Source organism: Oncorhynchus gorbuscha, linkage group LG14, assembly GCF_021184085.1.
Source record: "Oncorhynchus gorbuscha isolate QuinsamMale2020 ecotype Even-year linkage group LG14, OgorEven_v1.0, whole genome shotgun sequence".
In the NCBI taxonomy this organism is placed as follows: Eukaryota; Metazoa; Chordata; class Actinopteri; order Salmoniformes; family Salmonidae; genus Oncorhynchus; species Oncorhynchus gorbuscha.
In genome coordinates, this window is record NC_060186.1 from 35,214,130 (window position 1) to 35,230,792 (window position 16,663).

At 44.8% G+C, this 16,663-nt stretch overlaps 1 protein-coding gene across 1 annotated transcript; it reads right to left on the bottom strand.

Annotated features, from left to right (window-relative positions):
• Positions 1-693: 693 nt before the first annotated feature.
• On the bottom strand, positions 694-8,078 carry LOC123994850 (zinc transporter 1-like). The gene is made up of 2 exons (XM_046297901.1): positions 7,033-8,078; positions 694-4,175 (listed from the first exon to the last, which is right to left on the bottom strand). Exons 1-2 carry the CDS (start codon positions 7,619-7,621, stop codon positions 3,244-3,246), a joined length of 1,521 nt encoding a protein of 506 aa, XP_046153857.1. The 5' UTR covers positions 7,622-8,078; the 3' UTR covers positions 694-3,243.
• Positions 8,079-16,663: the final 8,585 nt, after the last annotated feature.

Genomic DNA, 16,663 nt, shown 5'->3' on the forward strand with positions numbered 1-16,663 from the left:
CCCACACCTCTCTGCACCCTTAGAAAAGCACTACGATTTTCTGTACAACTATGGGCTGTAGCCTGGCACCCAAACGTAAATGAAGTGAAACAATGGTGAGGGCAGCGTTCAGTCTCGTTTAAACAGGCTAGGTAACGAGGGAAGAAATAGAGAGGAGAGCGGGGCAAGACGCTGGAATGCCGTGTAAATGACTAGAGCAGTGTGGCTGTGTGGAATGCTCCCCAAGGGGCCTACTACTGTGCGTAAGGCCCTCTGGCTGAGGGCTTTTCACTGGGCTACAGAGCTAGGCCAAGGGCTAATGGCTTTACTGCCCTGTCTGGCTGCGAATTACCGCTCGGTCAACTCTGAACCAATTACGTTTGTTCCCACTGTAGATTCACTTTCAAAAGTAGGTTCCTTTTCAAATGTACTGTCGGGTCACTATGAACGTAGATGGCATTTCAAGCATTATGGCGATCCAGTGGTGCTATTTAACCATTCATTGTGAAATATCTCCTGTTGACATTACCTTCTAGACAAGTCTGATGGATTATTATCAACGCAGATGTTCAATGAGTTTGAATGTACTAAATGGGGGCTCAACTTCCTGATTTGGCCTAGTTTTTTCACCTTGGTCATCGAGAAATGTAGCGGCCATGACTAAAGCCAAACGAGAGTTGTATTGGGGGGAGGGGTTAATGTGGGCGTCTTGTGTGTGTACATGTGGCAAGCATTTCTATATTCACTCTGACAAAACAGTACAGAGTTACAGTCACTCACACTTCCAGATAACTTCAAAGTCTAACCAGTTGTGTCTTGACATCGCCTAGGCTAGAGCTAGACAAACTTGCCAATTAGCTTCAGCCGGCTGGAGTGCGACCATGGCAAAGTTGGTTTGACATTGGATAGCCCGTGTACATTGTGTCATTTACCAATTGTCCCTAACTAGCCCCATAGGGATATTGAACGTCAAACCAAATTGACACTACAATAAATGTTTCCGACTCAACGATGCCACATAGGCCATTTTCAAAAGGAGAAGTTGCTTTTTAGGGGGAGTCGCTCTTTAAGGGTAGAACTAACCTCTTCCCCAGGCTATTGTGCACATCTGATACATTAACAGAAAGGCTGGCACCGATGAAGTGGATGTCGATTAAGGCAGCCCTCCACACCTTTATGATTCAGAAGGGCTGGGTTAAATGAAGAAGACCCATTTCAGATGAATGCATCGCCTTCCATAAACAATTCTAAGTCGGCCTTAGTGGGATCGACCATAGAATTCTATGGGAGTGACCTTACTTTTCATCATTTTATTTTAGCGACTCAGAAGATTGTGGCGTGCTAGCATACGGGGAAGGTGTTGTGGGAGATGATTGGTTGGTGGATTAAGCAATGCCTATGCACCGGGAGTTTCTCCCAATATTTCTGTATTGGCTAACGAATGCCAAGTTTGACACACATTTGGGCGGAAGTTTCTGGGAGCGAGATCAAGGTTAGACCTAATGTCCAAAGAAACCACATATAAAAACACATTTTTAAAAATTACACAAAACAACAGTTTGACATCTGTACCAAACAGCCATTTTAAAATGTTCACAATGACACATTGACAGGTACTGTAATATATCAAGAACACATTGGCAGACATGTCATATTTAAAATCTGAAAAAACGAATGACACATACCTCAATTTGCACAGAGGGCTTGAGTCTCAAAAGACAATAAAAGTAACGAGACCTTTTCAAAAACTAAGGAACGTGTCAAAATACATTTCCCAATACAATTATTCAATATTGCATACACATTTACTTTGAGTGGAAATCTGAAATGCATCCTTGAATCAACATATAAATGATATCTTTGTGCTGATAATAATAATAATAATAATATTGAACGAGGGAATTTCCTTCCATCAGATTTCCCATTTAAAAAGGCCACTAAGATGACTCTACATCGGCACATAAAGCCTCACAAATCCATTCACTAGAAAGGGAAAAGATTCAGTGACATTTCATTTAATCTATAAAGTTATTCTCGCTATCTGAGAAAACAAGGAAGTGGGCTACTGTTTTGTAGCAGTGTTAGCTCGTTTTGAAGCTCTGTGGCTGAAATAACACACTTCAGTTTGGTCATGCAAAGTTGCAGCAGAAGCACTCTGGACACTGTAAAAACATTCAGGACGGATTTTGACTAGGTCCCCTCCCCAACACATTCATGAGGAATATTAGTATGAATTTCAACAACCCATCCGATGGCTCTCCAGCAGAGATTTAAAACAGAATATTGTTTGGCATTTTGTAGTGCAAATTTTCTTCAGTGATAGACCCTCAGGCTTGCAAGGCATCCGGTTTTGTTGTTGTTGAATAAAACGGTTGCTGAAGTTTGCTGATACAAGATAGCCTACAGTACTTACGCGAACAGTACTCAGTGCTATTTCAAAGCCATTTTAATTATAGGCGTGGTGAGGTTTACACAGCGTCTGCCTTCAACTAACTACTGCCATTAAAACAGAGTCAAGGCCAGAATAAAAGTCTGAGAAAAATTCATTTAAAAAAAACAAATTTTCAAAAACAAGTCTACAGCATAGATGGTTCGTCAAATATTCAGAAGAACTTCACAAATTAAATCTACCATCCAAACTAAATATTATAAATGCATCTACAAAGAAAATTATAGATCATTACTAATAACTTAAATCAAATAAAATTGTAATAACAATTTTCTATTGTGGTGCCAAGGCTAAGAAAATTGATGTTCAAAGCCTATCCCCAAAAAATAAAAAAAATAATTCATAAATGAAAAGGTCCATAGATCAACAAAAAGACCTGCGGAGTAGACAGGTGTGCTTGGCCTTGCAGGTGTCGTGTTGGCTCATGGTACTTGCTGGAGGGGAGTCTCCATTCTGTCCTTTATTGAGACGCTTAGGCACAGAGACACCGTGGAGGGATGGGAAGACGGTGACACATCACAACCCGGCGCTAATGTGGGGAAGGATACACATGCAACAGGCCAGACCAGGCCGTGGCCCTGGCGGTTGCGGAGGTCAGAGGTGAGGAGGTGGCGAGGGGTAGGCAGTGGGAGGGCTGAGACAAAGGGTGTCTTCGAACAAGTCTGCGGTAGTGGAGCCATTTTCCTACCAGTGTTTCCAGAATCAGAGCGCGCTGTACACACGACAACCCACTGTCAACTTTGGCTGGCACTTTTAAAAACTTCCATCCACTTTAGTAGTGATTCTATGCTTCCTCCGACTGTGTCCGGTCTGTCTCACAGAGAAGATTCCACCTCTCGGGTGATGATGACCTCGGGCTCCGGAGTCCGGGGGACCACCTGGACAACTGCAGCAGCCGCCTGCTCCAGAACTGAAGCTCCAGCTGCTCCCTCTGGGGTCTCGCTGATCACCTCCATTGCAGAGGCCGCCAGCACCTTCCCCTCGCCTGCCGGACCAGTGCCAGCAACACCCTGCTTGTCTGCAGCGCCACAGCACAACTTGGGCGCACACTGAGTCCGGCAGGAGAGCTCGCAGAGGGAGGCACTTGACTCGGAATTGACCGTGACAAACTCGGGCTGGATGGTGGTGGCGTGGATGCCCTCGTCATGGAAGAAGTCCTTGATGCGCTTGGCCACGTCCATGTAGGATGTGGGGTCGTGGCACTTGATGTGCGCCGTGGCGATGATGCGCGAGCCCGCCAGCTGCCAGATGTGCAGCTCATGAATGGCCAGCACACCGTCCAGCGAGAGCAGCCGCTCGTTGAGGCGATGCATGTCGATCTGTTTGGGCACCGTCTGCAGGAGGATCAGCGCAGACTCCTTGAGCAGTGGGTAGGTGGTGTAGAGCAGGATACCCACCATGATGATGCACAGCGTGGGGTCAAGGTAGAGCACCCAGCATGGCCCCACCATGCTCCGCTGAAAGCCAGAAACGTTGCCGTCCATGAACAGGTCCACCAGGGTGTGGTTAACGTGCGGGTGGTCTGTCGAGAGGCATGGGTTGAAGCAGCTCTCGCCAGGCGGGCACGGCCGCCACACAAAGGTGAAGATAAGGGCGTTGACCACCACGATGACAGAGCCCAGGGCGTCGCCCAGCACGTGCAGGAAGACGCCGCGCATGTTGAGTGAACCCTCGTCGTGACTGTGGTCCATGTCCTCATAGGCGGCGCTGCCGTTCATATGCACCTCGCCGTCGTTGCAAACAATCTCTGAAGGAAGAAGACGGGGACAAGGGGTTAAAGAGGTCAAGGGGGGGGTTGTTCAAAAGCACAGCCCTATTAGAAATGCATCCTTCCTAGTTTGAGATAATTTTTTTCATTTAACTAGGAAAGTCAGTTAAGAACAAATTCTTATTTACAATGACGGCCTACTGGGGAACAACTGCCTTGTTCAGAGGCAGAATGACATATTTTTACCTTGTCAGTTCGGAGATTTGATTTAGCAACCTTTCAGTTACTGGCCCAACGCTCTAACCACTAGGATACCAGCATTGATCTAGAAGTGATTGGATAGGTGAAAGCAAGGTGATCACCATCCCCAATGACAACCAATTCAGAGCCGAGATTACTTCAAGGAAGGTACAAAGGATGCATTTCTAGTATTTGAATAGAGACAACATATTTGAGAGGATGATAGGAAGAATGGCAGAGACTCTTGCATCAATGGGATGGAGAAAAGAAAACGCTGATAATTACAAAGACGAGGAATGACTGGAAATCTTAATTTTTAATGACTCACATCCAGCTGTGGTTTATTAGCTGCCTCATCCAACTACTGACCACCATATCAAACCATAATGATTGATGACTTCATCAGAGGTTTTGGAGGACATGGTTGATGTGCCATGTACGGCTGCCCGAGGCGATAAACACCTTGATAAAAAGCTAAGACTTGAATTAAAACCATTTACTTCAACGTAGAAAAAAATGTAGGCCGTAGTTCATCACCTTCCCAGTTCCCATTCTGGAAATGAACTCCAACCGGCGTGGTGGTGTAAGCCAGTAAATTAACCGACCACAACAGACTCCAATGCTTAACACCTTGAGGGAATTCAATTAATGTCTGCAGACAGCTTGATTGCCTAGCACTACGCTACGACTCATACGGCTATATAATGGCCAATGGCACCAGAACCAGCGCTAGGCTAATAGCCTCTGTCCCGGCACTGAGTGACGTAGGGGTAATTCATCAGGGCCTAATGGTGTGGCTGAATCAGGGGATTTCGGGCGTGTCACTGCTTGAGATGATGTATAGCCGGGTTGCAGCGATCAGTGCATATGGAGGAGGGAGAAATGGGATCCATTTACTGAAACTGGCAGAGCCTGACAGGCCAATTGTAGAGGGGAAACCTAGTTTCCCGGTTTAACTATTTTCTGTCCCAAAAGGAGGCAGAGGGCAGCTCTCAGCTCACAGACCCTAATATCAGCAAGGAGATCATGGCCATTATCTGAATCTGGTGGATTGCCATGTTTACACCATGATATCCTGTTAATTTGATAAAACAATTGGTGACAAGAATCAATCAACCATTTTTTTTGTAGTATATAAACCACTTATAATATGTGGGTTTTGTGAAGGAAGACAACTTCCTGTTATGGTTGTAGAAGCACGAGTAGTGACAATATGGATTAAATGTCTTCTAATAAGGTCACGATTTGAAAGTCTGGACCTCAAATACTCAATGTAATTTGAGGGATAAAATCTGGATGGCTGGGACTCACAATTGTGTAACAAGTCATGACACGTCTGCCACCATGTAAAACATCTGCAGGCTGACCCTAGGTCAGATGTATTTATTTGTTTAACCTTTATTTAACTAGTTAAGTCAGTTAAGAAAAAAAATCTTATTTTAAATGACAGCCTAGGAAGAGTGGGTTAACCGCCTGTTCAGGGGCAGAACGACAGATTTGTACCTTGTCAGGTCGGGGATTTCAACTTATTAGAAGACATTTAATTCCGGTTGCTAGTCCAACGCTCTAACCACTAGGCTACCCTGCCGCCCCAGAATTTTTCCAGATAAGTTTGATTCAAATTCTTTGTAATATTACAGTGAGCATGCAAAGGGGGCACAGTTTTATGAAGCAGTGTGTATTTTACAGCCAAGCAAAGAGGCATAACCTGGGAATAGGAATAACTGTCTTCCTGAAGTGGCAAAAAGAACGGTGGCAGTTCCTTGAGATAAGAGATTCAATTAAAAGGGACTGTTGTTCACTCTCATGGCCTCTGCAAAAGGAATTTCAAAATGGTGTGTGGAGAATAGGCATATAGTCATGGGCCGCATTGTTCTGTATCAAGTCACTGCTGATACCAGTCACTGACGCCTACCAATATTACAATGAATTTAGCCTTATCACTGTTTCTGTAAAAAACTACAGATGTCATTGTGCCTCTGCCCAATCATTACACTTTGTGAGCCACTGGTCTGTCTGGTAAATGGCTCCTATAGCTTAGGCTATAGGAGCCCATTTGGCAACATATGATAGATATACTGATGATGCCCAAGTCAGTAGACCCACATTAGCCCAGTTACACCTTTGAGATGGTAGTGGATATTGATCCAGCTACAATACAGAAGAAACCCAGCCAAGACCATGTGAGACTGGCTGTGTTGAATGTCTCTCCTCAAAGGCAAAGATATGAAAGGGTTAACCAGAACACCACAGAGATGGCTTTGGATTAAAGACCACTCCATATTGAGTAGGCCTTCAAATTTCAGTTCTTTGAATAAAATCAGTCAGTATGAGATTATGCGAGTGTGTGGTCTGTTTGAGCCCACTCCCCAATTATATAACATCTTATTTCAATCGATGAAACAACATAAAACCTGAGACAGGCTAGTAGTAATGGTTGTTTCATATCTGATATCATAATGAAGAGCTGTCTCGATATGATTCATAGTAGAACAATGAACCCGAGGTGAAAAAAATATCAGTATCACTGGGCGCCAAAGGGTCAAATTCTGAGTGAAAAGATTGTAGCTAGACAAGTACAGTAGCTACACCAACACAGTATGTTGACAGTATAGCTGCTTACTGTAAAATACAAATAATTAATGACATAACTTACCATGTCTACGTCTCTCAGTGTCCACGCCATTAGGGGGGCTGTTGTGGCTTCCCACCAGGTTGTTGGACTCCTCTCCTGATGATCCATTCGGTTTTTCTGACTTGCATATTTTACCCCTCTTGTTTTTCTTATTTCCATGAGAATGGCCTCCTCCGTGAGAGTGCCCGTGTCCACCACCTGCGTGTCCGTGGAACAAGCACAGCCCGAGGAGGTTGACCAGGAGCCCGGCGGCCCCCACACCGATTACTACATGGGGTTTCTCGATTTCATGTGGGTTGGTGAATCGCTCGACGGCCTCCAAGATAATGGTGAAACAGAGAGCTGTGAGGAACACTGCGTTTACGAGAGCCCCCATCACCTCCGCCCGGATCCATCCGAACGTGTTTTTATTTGTCGATTGCGTCTTCTCAGCGAAGCGCACCGCCACCAAAGCCACAACCAGCGCAATGACATCCGATAGCATATGAAATGAGTCCGACAGCATTGCCAAAGATGCCGTGATCCGACTGACGACTACCTCTACAATAAAAAAAACAAATGTCAATGAAAGCATGCATAGTAGCCGCACACGATTAGGCTCACAAGCCATTTTTCTCCGCTGGGTCACTCGTTTAGCTAGATAACGGAGTTAGCTAGCTAGTTAGCTTACAATATGCTGGTAGCTATCTGTAGCGTGCCAATCGAGACTGGAAGCATATGATGGGATTCCATCACGTATTGTAAATATGTATATGCTCGTTAAAAATTCGTAATTATCGTACGATTTTTACAACCGACTCCAATTCCAGATAGAGCAAAAAACCGATGTTGGGTCCTCAAAAGCGGCTAACTGGGAAAATTAAAAGACTGGGGTATATTTCAGAAACGTTAGCGTAGACTTTGATTTGCAGACGGCTGAAACTTTGCACCCGAGCCGGTAAAGTTTCCACAACGAATGAGGCACGCCCTGGTCTTTTGCTATTGGTCATTATGGATAAAGTAGAATTTGGTTGGTCCATTTTCCCAACCATTTCACATGGGCGGAGCCGAGCGTTGCTATGTAGGCACGTTGCGTAAAAGCAAACATTTCGAGGTCGTCGTTTGGAATCAATCGTCTAACATTTTGTGACTTCTTGTTTTTTAGGATGGTGTATAGCATCTCCACAATGCCCGTTGTCTTATTTTTGTTCGCTAACAAAATGGTATAACCACCCAATCGACATTAGGTTACTTAGACTACTGGTTAAGCACGATTACAAACCAAAAAGAAGCCTACACCTACTCTGAAAATATCTAAATGAAAATCGACATGTTGTTTCTCAATCTGTTTAAAAAATATATTTGCAAGGGAAAATGTCCTAGCAATACTTAAGTAGATTGAACAATTTAGAACGCATCCTGGCAATCATACAGTTACATGATTGTGGACCGCAATTTGGGTCATTGCGTGTCAAAAAAAGATATACATCAAATAACGCTATTGACTAATCAGGACCTATATATGACTAGCCGTCACATAATAATTTAACACGTAAATATTGTTTTACGTAGTTATTACACCATCACTCGTATTTCATGTCACAGCGATTCACCAAACGTATGCTATGATGCTGCTGCTGCACTTCAACACAGACAGATTCCCCCAAGCTCTCGGACTGATTAATGATGGTCGGACCCACCTATGTGAAGCTAGAGATAATAAGGATTAACCACAATTAGTTCGCCTTCAAAATAAAAGCCTCAGTAAATTGATGCAAATAGTGCCATAATAAACTAGATCATGCTAAACAAGGTTGAACTGTCATATAAATTCAACAAAAGACCATTTGTTACATTGAGAAAAATTTGTTGAAATCACACAGTGGATGCATTAGACTTTAGAATTGCATTTTATATATTAACATGCAATTTATATAACAACATTCATACCTCATTTAGCATACTTATTTCACTGTACAGCCTTCCCTATAGATTGTGGATTAATGACATTGGGTATCAGTGACACCCATAGAATATGAAACCACTGTGAAATGAGCCACATTTATTGTATCAGTCAACCACTATATGTATTGAACACTTTCAGAGGAGAAACATTACAAAGTGGATGTTTTAGAGTCTGATAACTCTGAGGAGGACTTTGGGAAAAAGCACTCGGGTATTAAGCAGACTGATAACCCATTTAATTGATCCCAAATCCGTAGGTAAGGATGTACAGTGCAATATGAATGTCAATGCGCACAAAAGGCTGACTGGGGCGGTGATTTCCCACAGCCAAAGTCCTGCAATAAGAGTTATGATGCTAATATTTGCGTAAACTCTTCACAGTTGTGTTCTGTGGGTCTAACAAAGTAGACCTATACCCCAGGTCATTTCTCCACATTCCAACAGGCCAACCTTGTTTAACTTGATCTAGTCTAAATATGGCATGATTCCACCAATTATAACCATTTGCGTCACTTTCAAAGAGGGAGTTTTATTTTGAAGTCGAACCAAAATTCCACTATTGTGGCTAATCGTTATTGTTGCTAGCTTCATAACACGGTCCAGTCAAGCCTCACTAGCCAGATGAAGCTAGCTAGCTGGCTGCTTGTAACTTTAGCTTTGGGCAACAGGGTTAAGTAGCTGGCGTGCTAGTTATTTTCATGAACTGAAGTTCAATTTCAATAGGAGGACAAGTGGCTACCTAGCTAATACTTACTCACAAGGATTCCTAAATCAATACTAAGAATATTAAAAATGACTGCAGTTTCTACTGGTCATTGTTTTCAGGCTGGTTGCATTGGTGCTAGCTAAGAGGGTACCTAGCTAGCGTTTCTAATTTGCAAACATTTTTGATCCTGCTCTTATTTCAAATGATCAATTATTGTTTTCCCATTCGGTCGAACTAATAAAGCCTTATTACCAACGTGGTATTGTAAACACAACGTGCAAATTCAGCACACACAACATTCTATAATATAATGTAATGACCTGACTAGATCATAAATGAACAATTGTCCAGACAGAGGCTTGAGTTTGCGAATTGACGGTTTATTAAACCAACTTTACACAGGCTACTGTTTGGGCCGTAGCACACGCAAAATAGATGACAGATAACCCACAAACCAATCGTGACCTTCTCTTGTGAAGCCCAGACGTAAGAGAGAGAGAACAAAGGCTGAACCTGGTCTTAACTTCCAATGCTCCACCCCCCTGCCCAACCCCCCTCCACGCCACTCCGCCAACCACCAGGATGCCCGGCATCAGAACATTCCAGGCATTCCCGTGATTGGCAGATAGCAGGTTGATTGACATGTCGGACCCCGCGAACACCGGGTACTGGTCAGTACAACACAACCACCTCCTAGCCTAACACATAACACACAGCTGTCTGTGCGGGTCGCTACAATAATTTTGTTATTTGACGTGTATCTTTTTTGTCAAGCAAAGACCCAAACGGCGGTCCATACAGGATTCATTTTGGAAGAACGTCTTCACCTGCAGATTTCTCCAGCCACTTTCGAACGACACTTCAACCTTTCCAACATGAAAGGAAGAGGAGAAATGATTACCTCTTGTGGGAGACGCTGACTACTACAAGCCTTTACATCTCGAGTACACTAGATTACCAAAAGTATGTGGATACCTGCTCGTTGAACATCTCATTCCAAAATCATGGGCATTAATATGGAATTGGTCCCCCCTTTGCTGCTATAACAGCCTCCACTCTTCTGGGAAAGCTATCCACTAAATGGAACATTGCTGAGGGGACTTGCTTAAAGCGATAAAAGGCCTGGCTCGCAGTTGGCGTTCCAATTAATCCCAAAGGTGTTCGATGGGGTTGAGGTCAGGGCTCTGTGCAGGCCAGTCAAGTTCTTCCACACTGACTTCGACAAACCATTTCCGCTTTGTGCACAGAGCATTGTCATGCTGAAACAGTAAAGTGTTGCCACAAAGTTGGATGCACAGAATCTTCTTGAATGTAATTTTATGCTATAGCATTATGATTTCCCTTCACTGGAACTAAGGGGCCTAGCCCGAACCATGAAAAACTGCCCAAGGCCATTATTTTTCCTCTACCAAACTTTACATTTGGCAGGTAGCGATCGGGCAGGTAGTGATCTCCTAGCATCCGCCAAACCCAGATTCGTCCTTCGGATTGCCAATGGCGGAAAGCTTTACACCACTCCAGCCGACGCATTGCATTGTGCATGGTGATCTTAGACCAGTGTGCGGCTGCTTGGCCATGGAAACCCATTTCATGAAGCTCCGGGACGAACAGTTCTTGTGCTGACGTTGCTTCCAGAGGCAGTTTTTGGAAACCAGTAGTGAGCAGTGGTGGGCCTGGGCCTTCAGTGAGGTCCTACACAGTCCCACCCAAATTAATCCACCTCTTATTACCATCATTATGATGCCATGGCTCTAGACACTATACATTTAGACAGAAACGCAGTATAACCAGGTGTTGCGTCACCTTGAAATTGACATTTTTATTCAGAGAATTGCAGGGGAAGAGTACAATCCCTTTTCATTGTGCAGCTCCGTTGCCCTGCACGCTTGTTCGTGGAACTGTAGATCCACTCGGGTGTCCCCAAAAGTTTTCAAAAGCACCATTGCTTGTAAGTGCCTAGCCGTACTTTGGTGTTTCGTTACTGCCTTAGTTAGACAACTCAAGTTTGCAAAGCCAGTGTGGCTCCAAACACCAAATCGATCAATTGCAAATAATAGGCATTCCCAGCAGTACAGTTTGCAGTGCTTCTCGGAGCCTGTGAGCCATTGATGGCGCTCGTAGTTGGAAATTTGAAAGTGGCGAACGAACTCCTTTCCCGCCTTTGACAGGCTTTGTAGCGTCGGGCGACCTCTCCTGACAATGTCTAACTTTTCTTGAAAAGTTTGTCTTGAGAATGGGGTTATAATTATATCCTCGACCAAATCGATATCTTCTCCTCCTTCCGCCATTATGGGTTGGAAAAACAGCTTAGTAGTACGCAAATTAATTTGTTTATCAAATTCAATTTCCTATTTCTGAGGTTCTGCATAGACCTGCCCCTCAATATTGATAATCCAATCAAAAGACGTGCACAATCTACGCCTGCTAGCTGGCTCCTGTGTAACACTGGAGCCAGCCAGCAGGCGTACAATAGCCAACTCTAAAGCTGATTGGTTGACACTAAACTTTCATTTCCATTCACTTTAAGCTACAAGCGCCCGCACTGTTGATTCTGAAGGCCTGAGGGCAGATTTTAAACCCCTGGCAACACATGATTGCCGAATATGATTGGATAAAAGATCTAACATAAAGACCCGCCCTACAAATCTCAACCTGGGGCTGGAAGTAGTGCAACCAAGAGGAAAGCTATGAAATGAGGAGTATAACTCTTACCCTGGGGAATAATTTAATACATATTTGTGGGAAAATATAATTTAAAAAATATATTCTGCTGATGTTTAGGCCAGCAGAGTATGCCTTGCTGGCCCACCACTGCTAGTGAGTGTTGCAACCAAGGAAAGACCATTTTTATGTGCTATTGCACTCAGTGGTCCCGTTCTGTGAGCTTGTGTGGCCTACCACTTCGCGGCTGAGCGATTGCTGCTCCTAGACGTTTCCACTTTACAATAACAGCACTTAGAGTTGACCGGGGAAGCTCTAGCAGGGCAGGACATTTTACAAACTGACCTGTTGGAAAGATGGCATCCTATGACAGCACCACATTGAAAGTCACTGAGATCTTCAGAAATGCCATTCTACTGTCAATGTTTGTCTATGGAGATTGCATGGCAGTGTGCTCGATTTTATACACCTGTCACTCCAGGTGTGCCTGAAATAGCCAAATCCACTTATTTGAAGGGGTGCCCACATACTTTTGTATATAAAGTGTATATCTATAGCTAGGTTTCCATCCAATTGGCGACATATTTTCATGTAAATATTCTAAAATCCATATAAAGAAAATATGCACATTTTCATCCAACCGTTTCATGCTGATTCATTTTTATTTAACCATTATTTAACTATGAAAGACAATTAAGAACACATTCTTATTTTAGGGCCAAGATGGGGTAGTAGAGAAGACGTGTTTTGTTCGTGTCTCGTGTACTTTTGTATTTTTCATATTTTTTGTATATATATTTACATTTTATTTTCAATCTCTTTTAGATTTTTAATTCGATTATACCTCCCGGTAACTTGCCTCCCCCAATGTAATACGGTATCGCTATTATTTTTAATTTTAGAACACTCAAGAACCTCCAGAAGCTAACCAGCTAATTAGCTATTCAGTCATTGTTAGCCACTGCTAGCGGCTTTTACCTTCTGCACAGATACCAGCCCTGTTCTTAGCCTGGATATTTACTCGCCAGTCTACTAGTATCGGACTGTCTCTCCACAACAACGCCGGATTCCTGCCGTAATCCCTGGAACACTACTTCTGATCTTCACAGCTAGCTTTCAGCTAGCTAGCTCACAGCTTACACGGCTAGAGCCCGATACTCCACCGGATCCTTGCTGTAAAACTCTGGACCTTGGCACCGGATCACCGCTGCTACCAATTGGCTATAGTGGCTAACGCCACTGCCACGAAGCTAGCACCAGTTAGCCGTGAGCCAGGCACATCTCCCGGCCAGCAAACTAAATTCTACAATACCTCTTTCGCCATCTGGTTTGGATTCTCTGTCGACACGACGCCCTGCCGCACCACCACGACTGGTCTGCCGACGAATCCTCTGTGCCTTCAACCGGCCTCCGTCGGAGGGCTACTAACTTTAAACGCCTTGTTGCCTGCTAACGTAGTGGCGGGTTCCCTGTTCCATCTACTGCTGCCCCCTGAACACTATGATCACTTGGCTACATAGCTGATGCCTGCTGGACTGTCCATTAATCACGGTACTCCATTCTGTTTATTTATTTTTTATCTGTCGGCCCCAGCCGCGAACTCAGGCTCTGTGTGGCGTTAATCTGACCCTCTCTGCCTAGTCATCGCCATTTTACCTGCTGTTGTTGTGTTAGCTGATTAGCTGTTGTTGTCTCACCTGTTGTTTTAGCTAGCTCTCCCAATCAACACCTGCGATTACTTTATGCCTCGCTGTATGTCTCTCTCAAATGTCAATATGCCTTGTATACTGTTGTTCAGATTAGTTATCATTGTTTTAGTTTACAATGGAGCCCCTAGTTCCACTCTTCATACCTCTGATACCTCCTTTGTCCCACCTCCCACACATGCGGTGATCTCACCCATTTACAACCAGCATATCCAGAGATACAACCTCTCTTATCATCACCCAGTGCCTGGGCTTACCTCCGCTGTACCCGCACCCCACTATACCCCTGTCTGTGCATTATGCCCTGAATATATTCTACCATGCCCAGAAATCTGCTCCTTTTATGCTTTGTCCCCAATGCTCTAGGCGACCAGTTTTGATAGCCTTTAGCCGCACCCTCATACTACTCCTCCTCTGTTCCGCGGGTGATGTGGAGGTAAACCCAGGCCCTGCATGTCCCCAGGCACCCTCATTGTTGACTTCTGTGATCGAAAAAGCCTTGGTTTCACGCATGTCGACATCAGAAGCCTCCTCCCTAACTTTGTTTTACTCACTGCTTTAGCACACTCTGCCAACCCTGATGTCCTTGCCATGTCTGAATCCTGGCTTAGGAAGGCCACCAAAAATTCTGAGATTTCCATACCCGACTATAACATTTTCCGTCAAGATAGAACTGCCAAAGGGGGAGGAGTTGCAGTCTACTGCAGAGATAGCCTGCAAAGTAAGGTCATACTTTCCAGCTCCATACCCAAACAGTACAAACAACACATTTTAAAAATTACTCTCTCCAGAAATACGTCTCTCACTGTTGCCGCCTGCTACCGACCCCCCTCAGCTCCCAGTTGTGCCCTGGACACCATTTGTGAATTGATCGCCCCCCATCTGGCTTCAGAGTTTGTTCTGTTAGGTGACCTAAACTGGGATATGCTTAACACCCCGGCAGTCCTACAATCTAAGCTAGATGCCCTCAATCTCACACAATATCATCAAGGAACCCACCAGGTACAACCCTAAATCTGTAAACAAGGGCACCCTCATAGACGTTATCCTGACCAACTGGCCCTCCAAATACACCTCCGCTGTCTTCAACCAGGATCTCAGCGATCACTGCCTCATTGCCTGTATCCGCTACGGGTCCGCAGTCAAACGACCACCCCTCATCACAGTCAAACGCTCCCTAAAACACTTCTGCGAGCAGGCCTTTCTAATTGACCTGGCCAGGGTATCCTGGAAGGATATTGACCTCATCCCGTCAGTTGAGGATGCCTGGTCATTCTTTAAAAGTAACTTCCTCACCATCTTAGATAAGCATGCTCCGTTAAAAAAATGCAGAACTAAGAACAGATATAGCCCTTGGTTCACTCCAGACCTGACTGCCCTCGACCAGCACAAAAACATCCTGTGGCGGACTGCAATAGCATCGAATAGTCCCCACGATATGCAACTGTTCAGGGAAGTCAGGAACCAATACATGCAGTCAGTCAGGAAAGAGAAGGCCAAAAAGTTCTGGGACACTGTAAAGTCCATGGAGAATAAGAGCACCTCCTCCCAGCTGCCCACTGCACTGGGGCTATGTAACACGGTCACCACCGATAAATCCATGATAATCGAAAACTTCAACAAGCATTTCTCAACGGCTGGCCATGCCTTCCTCCTGGCTACTCCAACCTCGGCCAACAGCTCTGCCACCCCCGCAGCTACTCGCCCAAGCCTCCCCAGCTTCTCCTTTACCCAAATCCAGATAGCAGATGTTCTGAAAGAGCTGCAAAACCTGGACCCGTACAAATCAGCTGGGCTTGACAATCTGGACACTCTATTTCTGAAACTATCAGCCGCCATTGTCGCAACCCCTATTACTAGCCTGTTCAACCTCTCTTTCATATTGTCTGAGATCCCCAAGGATTGGAAAGCTGCCGCAGTCATCCCCCTCTTCAAAGGGGGTGACACCCTGGACCCAAACTGTTACAGAACTATATCCATCCTGCCCTGCCTATCTAATGTCTTCGAAAGCCAAGTCAACAAACAGATCACTGACCATCTCGAATCCCACCGTACCTTCTCCGCAGTGCAATCTGGTTTCCAAGCCGGTCACGGGTGCACCTCAGCCACGCTCAAGGTACTAAACGATATCATAACCGCCATCGATAAAAGACAGTACTGTGCAGCCGTCTTCATCGACCTAGCCAAGGCTTTCGACTCTGTCAATCACCATATTCTTATCGGCAGACTCAGTAGCCTCGTTTATTCTAATGACTGCTTTACCTGGTTCACCAACTACTTTGCAGACAGAGTTCAGTGTGTCAAATCGGAGGGCATGTTGTCCAGTCCTCTGGCAGTCTCTATGGGGGTGCCACAGGGTTCAATTCTCGGGCCGACTCTTTTCTCTGTATATATCAATGATGTTGCTCTTGCTGCGGGCGATACCCTGATCCACCTCTATGCAGACGACACCATTCTGTATACTTCTGTCTCTTCCTTGGACACTGTGCTATCTAACCTCCAAACGAGCTTCAATGCCATACAACACTCCTTCTGTGGCCTCCAACTTCTCTTAAACGCTAGTAAAACTAAATGCATGCTTTTCAACCGTTCGCTGCCTGCACCCGCACCCGCACGCCCGACTAACATCACCACC